Consider the following 17,246-nt stretch of genomic DNA (forward strand, 5'->3'; position numbering starts at 1 on the left):
TCAGGTTTCTCACTGTCTGAAGGGATTTATAAATGTGGAAAGAGGAAGGCCTAGCAAGAACTCTGAGGTGTTGGACTAGACCTAAGTACTGGCATGATCTCACGGATTTAAAAAGAAGACAGATGCAGAACTAGATCTGGATGTATGGACACACACATGACAACCAGTAGCAATGAGCACGTTGAGTGACTGGATTTTGGTGTCTAAATACCATCCTCCACTAAAAGGAACCTTGGGAAAATGGCGGATCCAAGGCCGGGGCAAAGAAAGTTCAAAACCACCCTGGGACAACAGGGGCCAGAAAGGAAGGAAATGCTCAAAGAGTGATGAGGGCATGTTGAAGAACAAAGAAGCCCGCCTACTGAGAGCATCTCCACTGGTCTCATTTAGACTTGAACATCAAAATAAATCATGAGAGTATTGTTTATTACCCATCTAATAAAACAGGAGCCCATGAGTCTGCACAGGTATAAACAAAGAATGAAAAGATAAATCAATGAGGGAGAAGGAAAAGCTCATCCTTCAATAGAATGTCAGCTCATAAATGTAGTAGAAATGACCAAAATGGAGAATCACTTTCTGGAACCATCATAGCGGCAGCTGATATAGGCAGAAGGTATCCGTGTGTGCCAAGGTTGGTGGTTGGGACTTTGATGAACAACAGGATATTGGCATTATATCAGAATATCCGCCCCCACAACACACACAAAATACTGATCAATGACAAAGGGAAAAGTCAATGATACCAACAAATGACCAAGGTTAATATCACCAGTGGTGGAAAGGGGGCATAACTTCTAGTGTATTCCTACCAAGACTGCACTGCCTTGGTCTGGCCATAAGGAAACATCAGCAGACAAACAGCTGAGGTTCAGACTACAAAATGGAAAGTGCTGGAAACATGCAAGACATGCAAAGACTTGAGGAAACATTCCAGACTGAAGGAGACTGAAGAGAAATGACAACTAAATACAGTCAGGAGATACCCTAAGAATAGAGAAAGAGAGAGAGAATTGGGAAGCTTGGAGCAGGCAGGAAGGGAAGGAAAGAGGAGGAAGACTGGGGAAATCCAGGAAGGGAGGGAGACGGGACAAGGGAGAAAAAGGGAGGGAACAAGGGAGAGGGAGCATAATTTCTCATTATCTAGACAGTCAGCAAAATTTTAATGGAGTCTGTAGATGGTTGTGTGGCATCAATGCTGATTCCCTGCTCTGGAGGCTGGAAGGGTAGTTATGTGGGAAAGTGTCTTTACTTTGGAGTGGTACCCAATGGAATGTTAGGGGTGAGGGGGAATTATGTCATACATAGTTTATATTTTAGATAAATAGACAAACAGGAAGAGCAAATGCAATAAAATGGCAATAGAGGATCTAGGTGACAGAGCTGTGAGAATTCTTTGCATCGTTCTTGCAACTTTTTGACAGGTACAAAAGCATTTACAAGTTTAGCAAAGGAAGTGGGAGGTAGGAGGGAGTAGTGGTAGATGAGAAGAAGAGGCTGTGGGGGGAGGGACCAGCGTGGTGGGGAACCCTGGGCTCTGGTGGTGGTAGGAGAGGACAGTGGGCCTGTTAGGGTTCCGGTGTGCCTCCTGACTCAGAGCCAGAAAGGACCTGAGCACCCAGAGCCTCCTATTTCTGACAAACCTGCGAGGTCTGAGTTTTCCTGGAGGTCTGAGATTATTCCAAGATGGAAGGGCCGGAGAGCAACCGCACGAGACCGCCAGGAGTGGGAACCAGTGGATGGGGAAGCCTGTCCGGGAGGCCAGGCAGCACCTCCCGCAGGGCCATCCCCCCAACCCCTGCCTTGGTCTCACCTAGCGATCCAAGGGCTCCCCAGAGACTGCTTGGTGGGAAAGGTCTGTTAAAAATAGAGGAATCTGGAATCCAATCAACCAGAAGCCAGGAAAAGCCGAAGCAATTACCATAATCCTGGTGGAAAATCACCCCAATCTCCTTTGTCAGCCTGTCCTTGTCCCGGGAGTGGGGAGGGAAGAGGAGCAGAAATGGAGAGATGGCCCACACTCATGTGGGGGCAGGGGACGCAGAAGGAAAGGAACAAGACCCGCTCTGAGCCCTTGGCCCTCCTCTGCTTCATTCCAACCCAGATTTAGCTCTCTTACCCAGGTAGCTAAGATCCAGTATACGAGCTATTCACCAGGAGGGAAAACACTTGAATGGTTTTCATTATCTTAAAAAAAAATGAGAAGGAAAGAAAAAAAAAGAAAGAAAGAAACTCACACTAGTCAGAGCCCTGAGAGGAGATGAGTCAACCCAGATCACCTTCTCTCTACGCCGGGGACACAAGGTGCACAACCCCCCCGCATCCCCCCACCCCCCACCCCCGCACTGTGCAGTGCCTAGGCTCCCTGGCAGCAGCAGATTGGAGCCAATGCAGGGGCTGAAGGCCCCCCGGGGAGCCTGGAGCAGGAAGTGTGAGCTCAAGTTAATGAGAGACACAGACTCTGAAATTCAGCTCAGCAGCTAAGAATATCTCCTGTGGACTAGAAAGAGTTTCTATGTCCGAGACCTTGGCATTCCTTTAAAAGGATAAAAAGAGCCAGACCTTCAGAAGAAGGGCCGGGGGGGTGGAGGGTGTCAGAGGACAGAGCACTGGAGAAGGAGGTGAGGCCTCTGAGCTGTCCCCCTGATGTGTCCCCTAACCTCGCAGTATTTTCAAAATGATAGAATTGCCCTCATCCCCTGGCTTCCCCTTAATTCCACAATTCCATGGTAAAACAATGCAACAGCTCTCAGAAAACAATTAAGACATGCGTGTAGAGATGCACAGAAGGTATGATGAGACTCATACCTCAAATTGTTCACAGTGATTTTGGGGAGGGAGGCATATGGGGAAACTTATAGAAGACGTTACGTATTTCTGTATAATATAAATATTTATTTTTAAAAAGATTTTATTTATTTATTTATTTGTGAGAGTAATCAAGAAAGAGAGAGAGAGAGATTGAGAGAAGTTGCTGGGGAGGAGCAGAGGGAAAGGGAGAACCAGACTGCCATTGAGCAAGGAGCCTGATGTGGGACTCGATCCCAGAACCCTGGGATCATGACCTGAGCTGAAGGTAGTTGCATAACCGGCTGAGCCACCCAGGTGCCTCTCATGTACATTTTTAAGCAACTACCATGAAGTCATTTTTTTGCTAAATTAAAAATCACAAAACAGTGAACATCAGGGACACAGTTGTCAAAAACAACAAAAATTTCTATAGCAAAAGATTCATGATCAAATGAGAATAATCACAGGCAAATTCACATGCATAGTCTATTCCAATGAGAAAGAACTGGAATTGTGTGTTGTGTTTAGCATTTCCTATAATAACCAGAGAGGCAAATCTTCCTTCAAGGCCCACCTCAAATGTCATTTTTCTCTGGGACTTTTCCTGTCCCTCTCTCTTTGCCACACTATGCCCTGTTTCCAGCCTCCCAAAAGTGAATTGTTCTCTCAACTGTGTCCCCAAGGCTCTGGGGGATAATCTTTCAGGCCCTCATCCCGTGAAATTTCTTGGATCTGCTCTTGTCTGTGTCTCTCAAAATAGGACTTTGTGCGGTTCCTCACCTTTGGATGGTAGGTTCTAGCACAGGGCCTGGCCCATGGCACATGCTCCAAAAGGGTTTGTAGAATCAGACACACTTTCGTGCAACCTGACCCATGCATGGTTGCCTGGTTTTCTCAGCTTCTCCCAACTAAGAACATCACATCTGTTCCTCACATCAGAAATCCATAGCAATCAAAGCCTAATGTGGAGCGTGGGGGGTGTACTCTCCTTAAGACATGTTCCAGATCATTCTTGACGATGCCATTCACCCCCTTCCTGGTCCCTAGGATCTCAGGGACATCCCTGCTCCTGTCACTGAACTGGTGAGTCAACTCCTTAACCGGGAAGGAATGCATACTGAAAATGAAAGCAGCTCAGGGAGGGCCTCCCAGGGGAGTAACGGGCCAGCTGCACTGCTGGGCCCCGTGGCAGACGCCCAGGACACAGAGACCTGGGCTGGGAGCTGGGAGCCCCTGGCCCTTGTTCTGGAAGACTCTTGCCCTTTTTGCCTCTCACAAGTATGAAGTGAGGTCAGGCTGGGAAATGGTGGGGGAAAGCAGAGACACTGCAGAGCTGGGATCTGTAATTATCAAACACCGTGGGTCACTCTGACTCATGACAAGTCATCAACTCACTTTCAAACTACAAATTAGTCATGACAATCACCCAGATGAACATCACATAGCTTATTTCAGCTGAGATGCAGTAACAGTTTACCTATTTATATTAATTCAGGGATGGGGGTTTTCAGACCCATCTTTTTCACTAAATGCCTTTTCTAGGAGGAACCAGAACTTTCGAGGAATCCACAGTACTGGGCCCGGGGGAATCTGGTTGCTTCTCTTGTTTGACTGCCCTCAGCAGACCACCCCTTTCCCCGGCGGGGGCTGTACTCATACACTCTTTCCCTTCCTTCAGTGCTATTCCAGACCCGCGCTATGGCAGCAAGTTTTAAGAGGCTCGATACTCCCATCCTCTCCCATGGGGAGGCTATCTGTGTGAGCTGGGGGTGGTTCCAGGCACAGTCAGGGGACTGAGTGTCATCTCTGTCAACAGTTCCTACGAGAAAGATGACAGAGAAAAGTAACACACTCCATATCCCCACTGACCTAGACATAACCTCCTTGGCCTGATCGACCACCATCCTCGCCGTGGCTTTTTTTTTAAGATTTTATTTATTTATTTGTTGGAGAGAGAGAGCACAAGCAGGAAGAGCCACAGTCAGAGGGAGAAGCAGACTCCCTGCCCAGCAGGGAGCCTGATGCCAGACTCGATCCCAGGACCCTGAGATCATGACCTGAGCCAATGGCAGGCTCTTAATCGGCTGGACCACCCAGGTATCCCCCAGCCTCACCTTCTTTCACTTCATTTATCCCAGCATCACCCATCTCCCTGCTGCCAGTGCCCTCCACCGCTCCTGCCTTTGCCTGGCTCTCCTTTCCCATGGCAACTCCACGTTCCCATTTCTCCACCTGGCAAACTCCTACTCTTCCTGCAAAGCCTCTTTGACTCCTTGGCATTTTAGCCATTTTTCCAGACCAGCAACAATGTGAGAGCAGGCACTCAGACTTACTGCCCCCCGAGCAGCCAGCACATAGCCTACTGGAGGCCCTCAGTGAACATTTGTTCAGGGAATGCCACACTGGAGGGAAGCCTCCTGTGCCCGTTCTGGCCGGCGCTCGTGACACTCAATTTGTAACCTCCTATTTACAAGCTGGACTTGCTTTCCCAGCCTCTGAGTTCTTCAAGGGAAGGGGATGAATGAAGTCAGTCTCTAGCAAGGAGCCTGGATGATTCCTTGGAAGTGCTCGACACACGTTTGCGGAATAAATGAAGTTGCAGAGAAACTTAAGATGGTTCTTACTGCCAGCTCAGCGAATGCAAACTCATAAAGCCCAGAAGATATTCCAAGTAACCTCTAGACCTCAGCTTTCTGAGTTATAAAGTGAGAGTTGAATGTCATGACCTCCTCCTGGCTCGAAGGCTCTTTAATTTAGAAAGGTAGCGATCATCAGAATCGCCAGAGCCCAACAAATCCTGACCAAAAGACTTAGTCACGGCACGCGGCCGCTGTGGAAAAGATTCCTCTAGAGCAGAGACTATTGGTAACGGCGTTCCATTTATTCAAAATGCCTAAAACCCTTTACCTTCAAGATAAACCAGTATCCAGCAGTGATGGGCTGCAAGTGGAAGGCACATGTGGAAATTCAGAGAACAGTAAGGGAACGCGCGTGCTTTCACATGCTTTTGTTGGTTGTGTTTCGGCACTGGAAAGCACTAATGTTTTTGTGACCCTTCAGATGGTCGAGCTGCTGATACTCCACACTTGACTGTTGGGGCTGGTGCCAGCATCGGAGCCACCAGCAGGCATGAGAGTCATTGTCTCTACAAACGATTATCTCATGATGCAGTGACAGCCCTCAGGGGCGCTTGGATGGCTCAGTTGGTTAAGCGTCCGACTCTTGATTTCAGCTCAGGTCACAATCTCAGGCTCTGGGCTGGGCATGGAGCCTGCTTAAGGTTCTCTCTCTTAAAATTTTTTTTTAATTAAAAAAAAAAAAGTGACAGCACTCACATGGGCCAAGTGTCAAATACGTAGCTTGAATCATTGGTGGGTACAACAGGCTTAGCCTCTACCGACTGAATTTATAGAGCACATCCTCTATGCCATACAGAATCCTGGTGAGGAGCACCAAATAGAACAAAGTCCTCTCTCCTTGAGGGCCTGCATTTTAGTGAAGGAGACAGGTAACTGAAGAGACACGCAGAGGCATAGTAAGTCCTGTGGTCCTCAGTACTGTGGAGATACAAGTCAAGGGGACAGACAATGCCTGTCACACTCCAGGAAAGCTCTCTTCTAACTCCCTGCCTTATGCCAGCACTATAGACATCAAGGTTTCTCTTTTGGGTGTGAAATTTTCTCGGGGTCACAAGTAATGTTCTTTCCTATCAGGAAGGCCAATGGAGACAGTATTCATTAGAGTTATAAGAATAGAAAAATGGGGTGCCTGTGGGGCTCAGTGGGTTAAGCGTCTGACTCTTGATTTCAGCTCAGGTCCTGATCTTGGGGTCGTGGGATCAAGACCCACATAGGGCTCCGTGCTCAGCCCCTTTCTGCCCCTCCTCCAAGCTCTCTTTCTCTCTCAAATAAATAAATAAGATATTTTTTAAAATTAAAAAAAAAAAGAGGGATGCCTGGGTGGCTCAGTCAGTTGAGCATCTGCCTTCAGCTCAGGTCATGATCCCAGGGTCATTGGATGGAGTCCCACATCAGGTTCCTTGCCCAGCAGGGACCTTGCTTCTCCCTCTGCCTGTGGCTCCCCCTGCTTGTGCTCACTCTCTCTCTCTCTCTCTCTCTGACTAATAAGTAAATAAATTTTTTTTTAAAATTTACAGTTTTGTTTTAAAAATTTAAACAAAAAAAAGAAGAGAAGAGAAAACTAAAATGGTGAGGGGTTTTGCCTATGGAATTACAGCTCGTGGTCCCCAGTGGAGCATCTGCGTTCACCAGACAATTCTAAGAAATCAGGAGAACAGAGACTCTGACTTGTCCTCCTCTTTTCTCTTTATTTGGCTAACTGATAAATATGTAAAGTCAACCGGATCATCCCAGAAAATGCATTTTTTACTGCTATGGCTGCCATAATAAAATATTTTGATTTGATATAAATAACAATCCCAGAAGTTGGACACATGAATTGGTATGTGACACAGCCCAGGGCTGAGCAGGTAGACCCCAGCTCCGACACGCCCCTGTGTGGTGTGTGCTGAGACACAAACCAGGCAACAACATTCCAAAAGGCTAGGGAGGTGAGTCATCTGGCTCTAACACCTCAGCGGTCTCCCCATTATTCCCAGCCATGTGTGGATCTACCTGGTCCATCACCTCAGTCTCCCAACCAGCCTCCCTGCCTCGGTCTCTGTGCCTCAGCTCGACTCTCCATCCAGCAGCCAGGGCTGGCGATCACTTAAAAACCCAAATCAGACGGAGTATCCCTCATGTAATACCTTCCAATGGCTTCTCATCATCCTTGGAGTAAAACCCGAGTCCTCACCATGGCCTGCGAGCCTTTCACCATTTGGCCTTGGCAAATTTGAACCACCTCCTTGCCTAGCACTTTTCCCTTTGATCATTCCATGGCAGCTACCCTGTCCTGCTGTTACCCAAACACCAACCTCACTCTTGACCTCAGGGCCTTTGCACCTGTTTCTCCCTCTTCCAGGATTGCTCTTCCCCCGAAACCTTGTGGTTCTCCCTTATTTCTTTTGAGTCTCTCAACAGTCATCTCCTAAAGAGGCCCTCCTTACCTACCCCATCTGCAACAGGCACCTCCACTTTTCTCCTCCATGCTAATTCTCATTAACTAACCTTATCCATTTGCTCATTTTCTTGGTTAGGGCCTGTCCTTTCTACCAGCATATAAATGCCACAAGAGCAACAGGCTTTGTCTATTTTGTCTATCTTGTTCAGTGCCTAGAATAGCAGCTGGCACAAAGTAGGTGTTTAATAAATACACGTGGACTAACCCCCACAAAGACACTGGTGGGATTATGTCCAACATGTCTCTCGTCCCTGTTTTCACCAGCCGATGCCAGCATCTGACTTCCTCGAATGCCGAGTGACTTCCAAATAGCTGTCTTTGTGCTGGACCACTTATCTGAGTGACAGGCTTAAATATCCAATTGCTTACTATATATCTTCACCCAGATTCCTGGAAGACTCCTCAAGACTCCTCAGCAGGATCTCTGCACAGCCCTGACGGTGTGTCCTCCTGCTTCCACACACTGAGCCCACCCCAGTGCTCCTCGTCTCAGTGAGCTGTGTTCCCCTCCACCCCCTACACAAGGCAGACACCTGAGGGTCATGAGGGTCATTCTCGAAGCCTCCTTCCCTGCTTTCCCCCATGCCATTTCACCACCCAGGCCTGTCCACCTTGCTCCATCTCTGCAGCCACGACCCCTATCCCAGCTACCACCATTTCTCTCCCGGACTGGTATGACTGTCCATAACTGGACTCCCCATTTCTAACCCTGGGCCCTTCCAGCTGTCTTCCAAGCGGCAGCCAGTGCACTCCCCCCAAAGCACACCTCTGATCATGTCAGTCCTGAGCTTGAGTCTGTGGCCCACTTCCCTCTGCTCTTGGGATAAAGATCGGAAGCCTTAATATGGCTTCCATAAACAGGGCTTGCAGAAACAGTTGGACAAGTCACGAAAAGCTGAACTGCCTCCATTCCTCAGAGATTCCTGGAATACCTCCAAGACCCATTGCCTCGAGCTCTCAAGTGCCCTCCACCCCTGCTGCTCCGACCACTCTGTCCCCTCCCCAGATTCTCCCCCTCCATCAGCAGCTACAGTGTGGCACAGCAGGTGAACACCCCCCCCACACACACACACACACACAATGTGTGCACACACAGATGTACACCCACAGCTCTGGTCCTGGGACACACTATCCCAACTGTGGTGACTATCACCACTAGCCAACTGTGGTGGCCATCACCCCTGCCCATAAGGCCCAGCAAAATCCTGAATTCACCTCTGCAGCCTCATCTGGAGACCTTTGCCTCTGCACTGCAGCCACTCTGGCCTTCCTTAAACTTTCCGTGCTTTTTCCCTGCCTCAGGGACTTTGCACAGGCTGTTCTCCATGATTGGATTTTTTTTTTCAAAATTTATTTATGTATTTGAGAGAGAGAGAGAGAGAAAGAGAGCATGTACACAAGAACAGGGGAGGGAAGAGGGAGAGAATCTTCAAGCAGACTCCCAGCTGAGCGCCAAGCCCATGGGGCTCCATCTCATGACTTGAGATCATGACCTGAGCCCAAATCAAGAGTCAGATGCCTAACCAACTGAGCCACCAAGGGACCCCCAGAACGGAAATGTTCTTCCCTTCCTCCCATCATTAACTTCTACTTATCCCTTCCTCATGGTAGCCTTCTCTAACTTCCAACTTTAGGGCAAGTCTCATATATTCTCAAAAAATCCTATGTCTTCCCTTCACAGTTCCAGACACACTTCAGTTTGCCTCCTACTTATGTGCTTACTTGATGGCTAGCTCTCACGACCAGTAGACTACAGTTCAGAGAAACTGAGGACTGGGACTTCTCTGCGTACTATCAAATCCCTAAGGCCCAGCGCTCCATCTGTATCTGGAGATACAGGGGAAGACACTGGTGACTTGGGTCTAAAGCCTGTCTATAGCTTGGCTTAAGGAAAGCATCAGGCATTCATACAAAGATACTGATGATGCTGTGTATGTATGTGTCCTTCTGTGTGAATCTGTTCTTTTCTATATATAGAATAATGATGATGATCAAAATTAGTAGACGTAATCCATGCATTAAGGAGACTGCCCTGAATATTCAGATGTCTCTTACATAAGCCAAGAGTTCCTCTTCTCACACTGCTTAGCGTAATTACTTCCTATTACGGCAAGCAGCACTTATCCCTTCCACAAAACATGCTATCTGAAAGTGTGTTACTTATATAAGGATTAGCGTTTGCTGCATTCCTGCTATCACCGTCCACCAGTTCAAAAGATTCAAGCCAGAGCCCCAGGACAGGAGCCTGTTTTTAGCATCTCAAAACCATGAATGCAAGTTCTGAGAAGAAGCAAGCTCTCGTCCCCTCGTGACGCCAGCCCTGTGAACGCTGGAAAGCCTCAGCTCTGTCCCCAGGGCTGCACTGATGTGTTTAATGAGGGTGTCACTTCGGCTGCTGTTGTCCCTCCCTCCCCCATCCCTGCTCCGTTCTTCCCTCCAGAGCACAAGGCCAACCACCCTCTGGCTGGCATGATGGGAGCAGCACGGGCTCTTCCCCGGGACCGCTGTCTGCTCCTCCTTTACCTGCAGCAGCCACGAGCAGGAGACCAGCACAGCCCAAGGTCCAGGGAGCCAGGGCAGGGGCCCTAGGGATAAGCCAGCCCTGAGGGGCTTTGTAGGACCCCAAATCCTTCCCTTTCCGCCCCCTTGACATTCACATCCTTGCTTGCAGCCATGTCCTCTCAGAAAGGAGGCCAGGGCTGAGCCAAGACCGCAGACACCCATCTGGGACTGGAGCTTCCCTTCGGTGCTCGCGGCGCTCACCTGGAGCCCGCTGGAAATAGTGTCATAAAGTGCAAAAATGCTTCGGGACCTGCTGCTCCCTGAGCCCAAGATGAACCCCAGAGGGCCCCCAAGAGAGATGGGAGGGGGACAAGCCAGTGACACCCAGTCCTCACCAACAGGAGACCAATCAGGACAAAGCCACTTTCCCAATGTCATCAAAATCTTCCAATCTCACACCGAAAATAAGCCCTGGCTCAAGGCTTATGAGCATCCAGTTGTCCCCATTTCTGCTAAATGGATTCCTCTGAGAGCATCTTAACCCTTGGAAGGCCTCTTGAAGGTTCGGCACTCCTTGGACAGAGCTACACTGCAGAGAAGCCCTCCTCTGCCTTTCTGCTGCAGAAACCTCAGAACTTTCCAAGTAGGCAGAGAGAGCCATCCCCTGTCTGTGGGGGGTTGGGAAGACACAACCACAGTTGCTGAAGCAGGAGGCCCCTCTTTTGAGCCACTCCGACCCCAGGACTTGCTCCTTGCTCCATATTTTTCTCCTCCATCCTCTTCCCTTGAAAGAAATGGGTTCGCAGTTTCGATCTGTTTTCCAGAGGCCACACTTGGGCTCTGTGTGCTTGGTGAGCATCACCGCAGATGCCCTCACTGTGTGTCGGTACACTTGGGTCTAAGGGGTGGGAGAAAGGGAGGGGGGCTTGCTGCCCCTAGCCCCTACCCCATCCACAGACTCAAGGCCAGGGCACATGCTTGTCCCCCTCTGAAGTTCCCTGCCACAGGCATCCTATCACACCTACTTTGTATTTCCTACCACACCACCGGCTCCAACCTCCCTGATTTTTGAGCTGTGAATTTACACCACAGAAGACCGATTGAATCCAAATGGGGTCTTGCCCTGAGAGAAAGAACAAGTGGAATGTTGTATTTTAAGCAAGGGGGCGGGCAGGGAGAGAGAGAGGACAGGTGGTGAGAAGGCAGGGGACAGGGGCACATGGGCTTCTGGGAACTTGCCCCAGCTGGCTTTAAAAGCAATCTAGTGCACTACAACACAACGAGTCTTGAAGACACTACACTACATGAAAAGGACAAATACGGTGTGATTCCACCTTGAGGAGGGACCTAGAGCAGTGGGAGTCATAGAGACAGAACGTCAAGTTGTGGTGGCGGTCAGGGGTTTAGTGGGCAGGGATGGGGAGTTACCACCTAACAGATGCAGTTTCAGCTCTGCAAGAGGAACAGTGTTCTGGAGATGGATGGTGGTCCTTGTCATACCACAACACGAATGTACTTTATCCCATTGAACTGGACACTCAAAAATGGCTTAATGGTAAATTCCATGTTACAAGTATTTCACCACAATTACAAATAATTTGCTGATTAAAATGATTTTTAAAAAAGTATGATTGGTGAAAGTATTCTCATTAGAAACTGATTGAGGACAAGTGCCCCATTAATTTAATTGGCTGGCCAAACCAAGCAAACCAAACCAAGGTCATCCAATCCAGGAGCTCAAGCTATACCCCTGTTCTCTTTCTCGATGATAATTTCCTCTCTGTTCAGTCAATTCTTAGATCTCTGGCCCCAAACCTGACTCTTTGCCCTCTGCTCTGTTCTGAACACATGAAGTTTCTTACTGCCCCCACCTGTCACCAAACACACAGCTTAGCCCCAGGAACCTCCAGAGAAGCTGTTCAAGCCACGGCGGCTCTCAGACTGAGCTGGCCTCGCTTTCGTCAACACCTGACAGAGGAAGGGAGGCACCATCACGACTTCCTTCTCAGCACAGCGAGAACCCACAAAGGCTGCTAGTAGACAAAGGAGATTTAATGTCACTACTGATACAACATCCTTCAAAGGCCCTCTCTCCTGCCCCCCTTCAAAGGCCACGTGTTCTAAGACCACAGCGGGAACCAAGGCCACTTCTGAGGGAAGAGGCAGCAGGGGATGGAGCCCGGGCCCGGCCCACACAGTTTGGGCATCAGTCCTTCTCCGTGGGGCCCCAGACCGTGTCTGGGATGTGAACACCAAGGTTAGGGCCTTCAGCAGGCAGGAACCCTTGGGGATTTTTGAGGCCACTGGGAAAAGGTTAATAGAGGCAGATTAAAGCTGTCAGGAAATGGCACCAGGCAAGAGCCTCTCTTCAGAGACCATGTGCCTGTCCCCACCCCACGTACCTGGTTACAGGTGTTAATGTCTACGCCATTCCGCAGGTGATCCAAAGCTTTGTCCAAGTTACCTGATCTTGCCGCCCTCAGAAAGCTGGTAGCAGCGTCGGCCTATGAGGAGAAACAGGAGGCTGTGAGCGTGCTCTGGGGGGAGGACTTCAAGACCCCATTCAGGCTCAGGGCTGCGAAAAAGGGCCTAAGTCTTGGTGACAGCCACTACACCCTCCTATTACGGCTCCCCGGTGCCTCCCCCCACACCTGGTGCCCACCGTGGCGCCCAGGTGTAGGATGGGCCTAGCATCCCTGAGTAGATGGCTTTCAGGTCTGTCATAGGAGGCGGCTTCCAGCCCACCCTCCCTTCTTGGTATCTTTATAAGCAAACACTCTTGGCTTGGGCCTATGATGGACCAGCCTTTGAGAAGGACCTCTGTCCAACTGTGAACGTTCAGTACTGCCTGGCATCCTGCTGCTTCGATGTCCCCAAGGGCTCCTTGTTCTTATGGAGGAGCCTGGAGCACAGAGCCCCTGACCCCAGGGAGTCACAGATGCGGGCATCACAGCGACCTTACAGGTGCACCGGGCCACCATTTTGTGGGTTGGTTTTTTTAAGTACACAGCACCTAGCACTTACTGAGCACTAAGAACCATTACCAGCACCTCACTTTACTATCTGTTCACATATCCCTGAGATACACATTTAATACTCATTGTTTGAAAACTCCAAGAAGGAGTACTGTACTCCCCCTTTCACAGATGAGAAGCCAAGGGGCAGAGAGCTGACGCGACTCGTGCAGAGTCCCACGGCAGGCACGGAACGTACCCTGGACTCACGCGCACACAGCCTGCCTCTGAAATCTATGAACTTGACCTCCTTGCTCTGCTGCCAACTTACCGTGAGCTCTAGCTGGCAGACACCCCTCGCAAGCACTCGTGAAGGAGAGTAAAGTAATTCCTTTCCACAACCGCTGCCCGGCCACCAACACCATGGCCGCCGAGACCCTGCCACCGAGTAATACAGGCTACTGCAACTGTCCTATCAGCACAAGTGCTGAGCTCTGTGCTCGGCACAGGGTGCATGTCCAGGTGGGCAAGGGCTGTCATGTGACACGCCATGCATGAAGCATGCGCCACCAGTCCCTCAGGAGACCCACCTACCCCTCATGGTTCCCTCTCCTCGAACGGGTACTCTGTCTCCCTCCTTCATGCTTCCTCCTCGGAGACCATGCCGTGGTGGGCAGAATGGCGGCCCCAACAGATACGTCCATGCCTGAATGCCTGGAACCTGGCATTTGGAAAAAGAGCCTATACGGATGTAACTAAGTTATAGGTCTTGAGACAAGACCCATCCAGATTACCTAGGCTGGCCCTAAACCCACTGACAAGTATCCTTATAAAAGATCCAAGAGAAGGGACACACACTCACAAGAAAACCTGATGGAAAGACCAAGGCGGACATCAGTGCGGCGCGGCCGCAAGCCAAGGAAGCCAGCAACCAGCAGAAGCTAGAAGAGGCAAAGAGCAGATTTTCCCCCTCGAAAGCCTCCACAAGGAGCACGGGCCTGTGTCACCTGGAGAATAAATTTCTGTTTTCCACCAGCATCCTGAACACGGTGTCAAACAAGAGTCCGCGATTAAACCCTGATCCCCTCCCCAGAGCAGGTCTAGGTGGCTTTGCCAATCAAACAGTCAATCCACAGCAGAAAAGACTTTCCAGCCGCACAGACACACCTTCACCCTGGAGGGATGTCCTGTCCCTTCCCTCTTGCCACCTCCAGCCTCCAGGACGCCGCTAGAAGATCTGCTTCCTTCCTCTGCCTCCCAGCCAACCCCACTCCACCCCTGCCTCGCTGATCTCCCGACAGTCCTGATTTCCTGCCAACCCTCTCATATTCCAGGCCCCACATGCCCTCCCCCAACACCCCACCCCATTCTCTAAGTTCAAACTCCAAGCTCTGCGTCCACCTGTTCACAACATACACACACTTGGGGGTGGGGGTTGCAGGGGGTGCCTGGATGGCACAGTCGGCTTTGTGTCTGACTCATGGCTTTGGCTCAGGTCACAATCTCAGGGTCTTGATATAGAGCCCCAGCTGGGCTCTGCGCTCAGTGTGGAGTCTGCTTAAGGCTCTCTCTCCCTTAGGGCACCTGGGTGGCTCAGTCAATTAAACATCTGCCTTCATCTCAGGTGATCCAGTCTTGCATCACGCTCCTTGCTCAGTGGATCCTGCTTCTCCCTCTCCCACAGCCTGCTGCTCCCCCTGCTTATGCTCTCTCCAACCGCCCCCCCATCAAAGAAATAAAATCTCAAAAAATAAAAATAAAAAAAGACTCTCTCCCTCTCCTTCTGCCCCTTCCCCCTCTCTAAAATAAATAAACAAATCTTTAAAAACAAAAACCAAAAATCTCACTGCCTCCAACACAGGGGGCAGGAAAGGCCCTTCCTCCTTCCTCCTTTGTCCTCCCAGGCCGTCTGCCTCCAGCCCCACACCCAGATTATTCCTGGGACCCTGAAGCTGTCCTTGGATACTCAATATTCACCATTTTAAAATCTAGAAACAGGAGCTTGATTTTTTTTTAATTTTAAAAAATGTATTTTAAATACATCTTTGTCTCTGCAGACAAACTGTTTACTTCTTGGGGCAAGGACCAAATCTTCCACCTCTTTGGAAATCCTTCAGAGCCTGAAATGTCTGCTAAGCTACAATCCCCCTTGGCCGAAAACACAAGGCCCCTGACGTCCCCTTAGGTTCTCGGCTAGGCCTCTGCGGTGGGGGAACTATCCCGGAAATGAGGATCACTCTAGATTCCCAGAGAAATCAGACTCAAGGTGTAGTCGCTCAGAGGAATGTCTGTTTGTACCTGCTGAATCAGAAAGTCTGTCTGGATTGAACTGTTAGGAAAAATAACTAAATTTTTCCCCAAGAATGAGAGTGTTTGAGAAACCTATCCCACCTACCCAAGCTGCCTTCTGAAGCACTTAAGTGCATTCAGGATGGAAAGCTGAGCATGGCAGGTAAAAACAGGGCAACGTGACACAGCAGCAGCGTAGCCGTCCGGGGGACTGACTCCAGGAAGTGAGGCACAATATTTATGAAAGACAGACAAGCAAATAAACAGAGGTCAGGGAAACCCCAGTCGGGAGTAGGTTGTGGAAAGTGAAAAAGCATGTGGTTTGTGCACTATAAGAATGGAATTACAACAGTCATTATCAGTCATTGGGCACATGTCTTTCCAACATGGTATCTGTCTGTTATCACAACCGGGGAGGTAGGTACAGTCATCATCCCCATTTTAGAGGTGATAAAGCTGAGGTCTGGAAAGGTTAATAACTTGCTTGGGTTCTGCAGTTGACACTCAGGAATTCAGCCCAAGGTTCCCTGATGCAAGCCATTTCACTGCCCTTGACCCCGAGATGCATCCCCAGCAATTTTAAACCTGGGGCAGCCCCAACAGATTGTGGGAGCTGGGCGGAGCCACATGTCTTTGCCAATCAAGAGTCAATCCATGGCAGGGAAAGGGTCCCCGGCAAGTCCCAGCTCTAACTCTGAGGGCTATGGTAAGCCCGAGACAGGCCTCAAGAATGGGACCATCCCATCCCAGTCCTTCCTTCCGGGGACAGTAAAACCAGTGGTAAGAATAAAGTGACTGGCTAAAATCACCTATATAGTTAGAGGTGAAGTTCAGTTGCTAAGGCCTTTTCATTTTCTGTTTGGCCTTCTCTGGCATAGAGTAGTCCCAGGATCCTCAGGGTATCTTACAGGTGAATTATAGATAATGGTGTCACTCCCACTGTGTATCACTCAGTTTAATTGTACAATATATTTGCTGAGCTCCTATTTCAAGTCCAGGATTCTGCTAGGGCAAAAGAAATAGAATAAAAAATCAGAACATAGGTCCCTGCCCTTATGATTTGAAAAACAAAGTGACAGAGTTATAAAGGGGTCATTCGTGCACACGCACTCATTGATTCATTCCGCCAGCTTTCAGCGAGCACCTCTTGGAGCTAGGGAACATTTAAGCCATAGAGCCAATGACCCTGCTTGGAATATGAGACCCATTCTCACCGCCTTGTTCTTCTGAGCCCATGCTGCCCATCCATCTAATTCAATTACCTCCAAGTCAATGACCTGTCCCAGGTACAATTTCCTGGTGCATCCAACAATGGTCTGTGTAATCCAATAGGGCAGAAGGAGAGTCAAATGGGTCCAACACATTCCATTTAGAATGTTTACCCGAGTAGACACCAACCAGAGAAACAACAATGGCAACAGTGACAAAACGCTAACCAGACTCTCTCTGGGCTCTGATAAACTGGAGCAGGATTCGTGGCCCTCCCCAAGTCCCACCTGTCCCTGGGATGTGGGGCAGCCTCAGAGAGGCCTCTCTGTTCGAGAAAACTAGATAGAGGGCCTGAAGGAGGCTGTTCGCTGTGTTCCAGAAAATTAGTCCACAAGGGCCCCGAACCCTGCATCACACCAA

At 49.6% G+C, this 17,246-nt stretch overlaps 1 protein-coding gene across 11 annotated transcripts in view; it reads right to left on the reverse strand.

Moving 5' to 3' along the window:
• Positions 1-17,246, reverse strand: part of ANK1 (ankyrin 1) — a 204,235-nt gene that overhangs the window by 75,993 nt on the left and 110,996 nt on the right. For all 11 annotated transcript variants that reach the window (XM_047717184.1, XM_047717188.1, XM_047717186.1 and 8 more), the window contains exon 2: positions 12,777-12,878. In XM_047717184.1, coding sequence (XP_047573140.1) covers positions 12,777-12,878 — 102 coding nt within the window. The remainder of the gene's footprint in view (positions 1-12,776; positions 12,879-17,246) is intronic.

Source organism: Lutra lutra, chromosome 2, assembly GCF_902655055.1.
Source record: "Lutra lutra chromosome 2, mLutLut1.2, whole genome shotgun sequence".
Classification (NCBI taxonomy): Eukaryota; Metazoa; Chordata; class Mammalia; order Carnivora; family Mustelidae; genus Lutra; species Lutra lutra.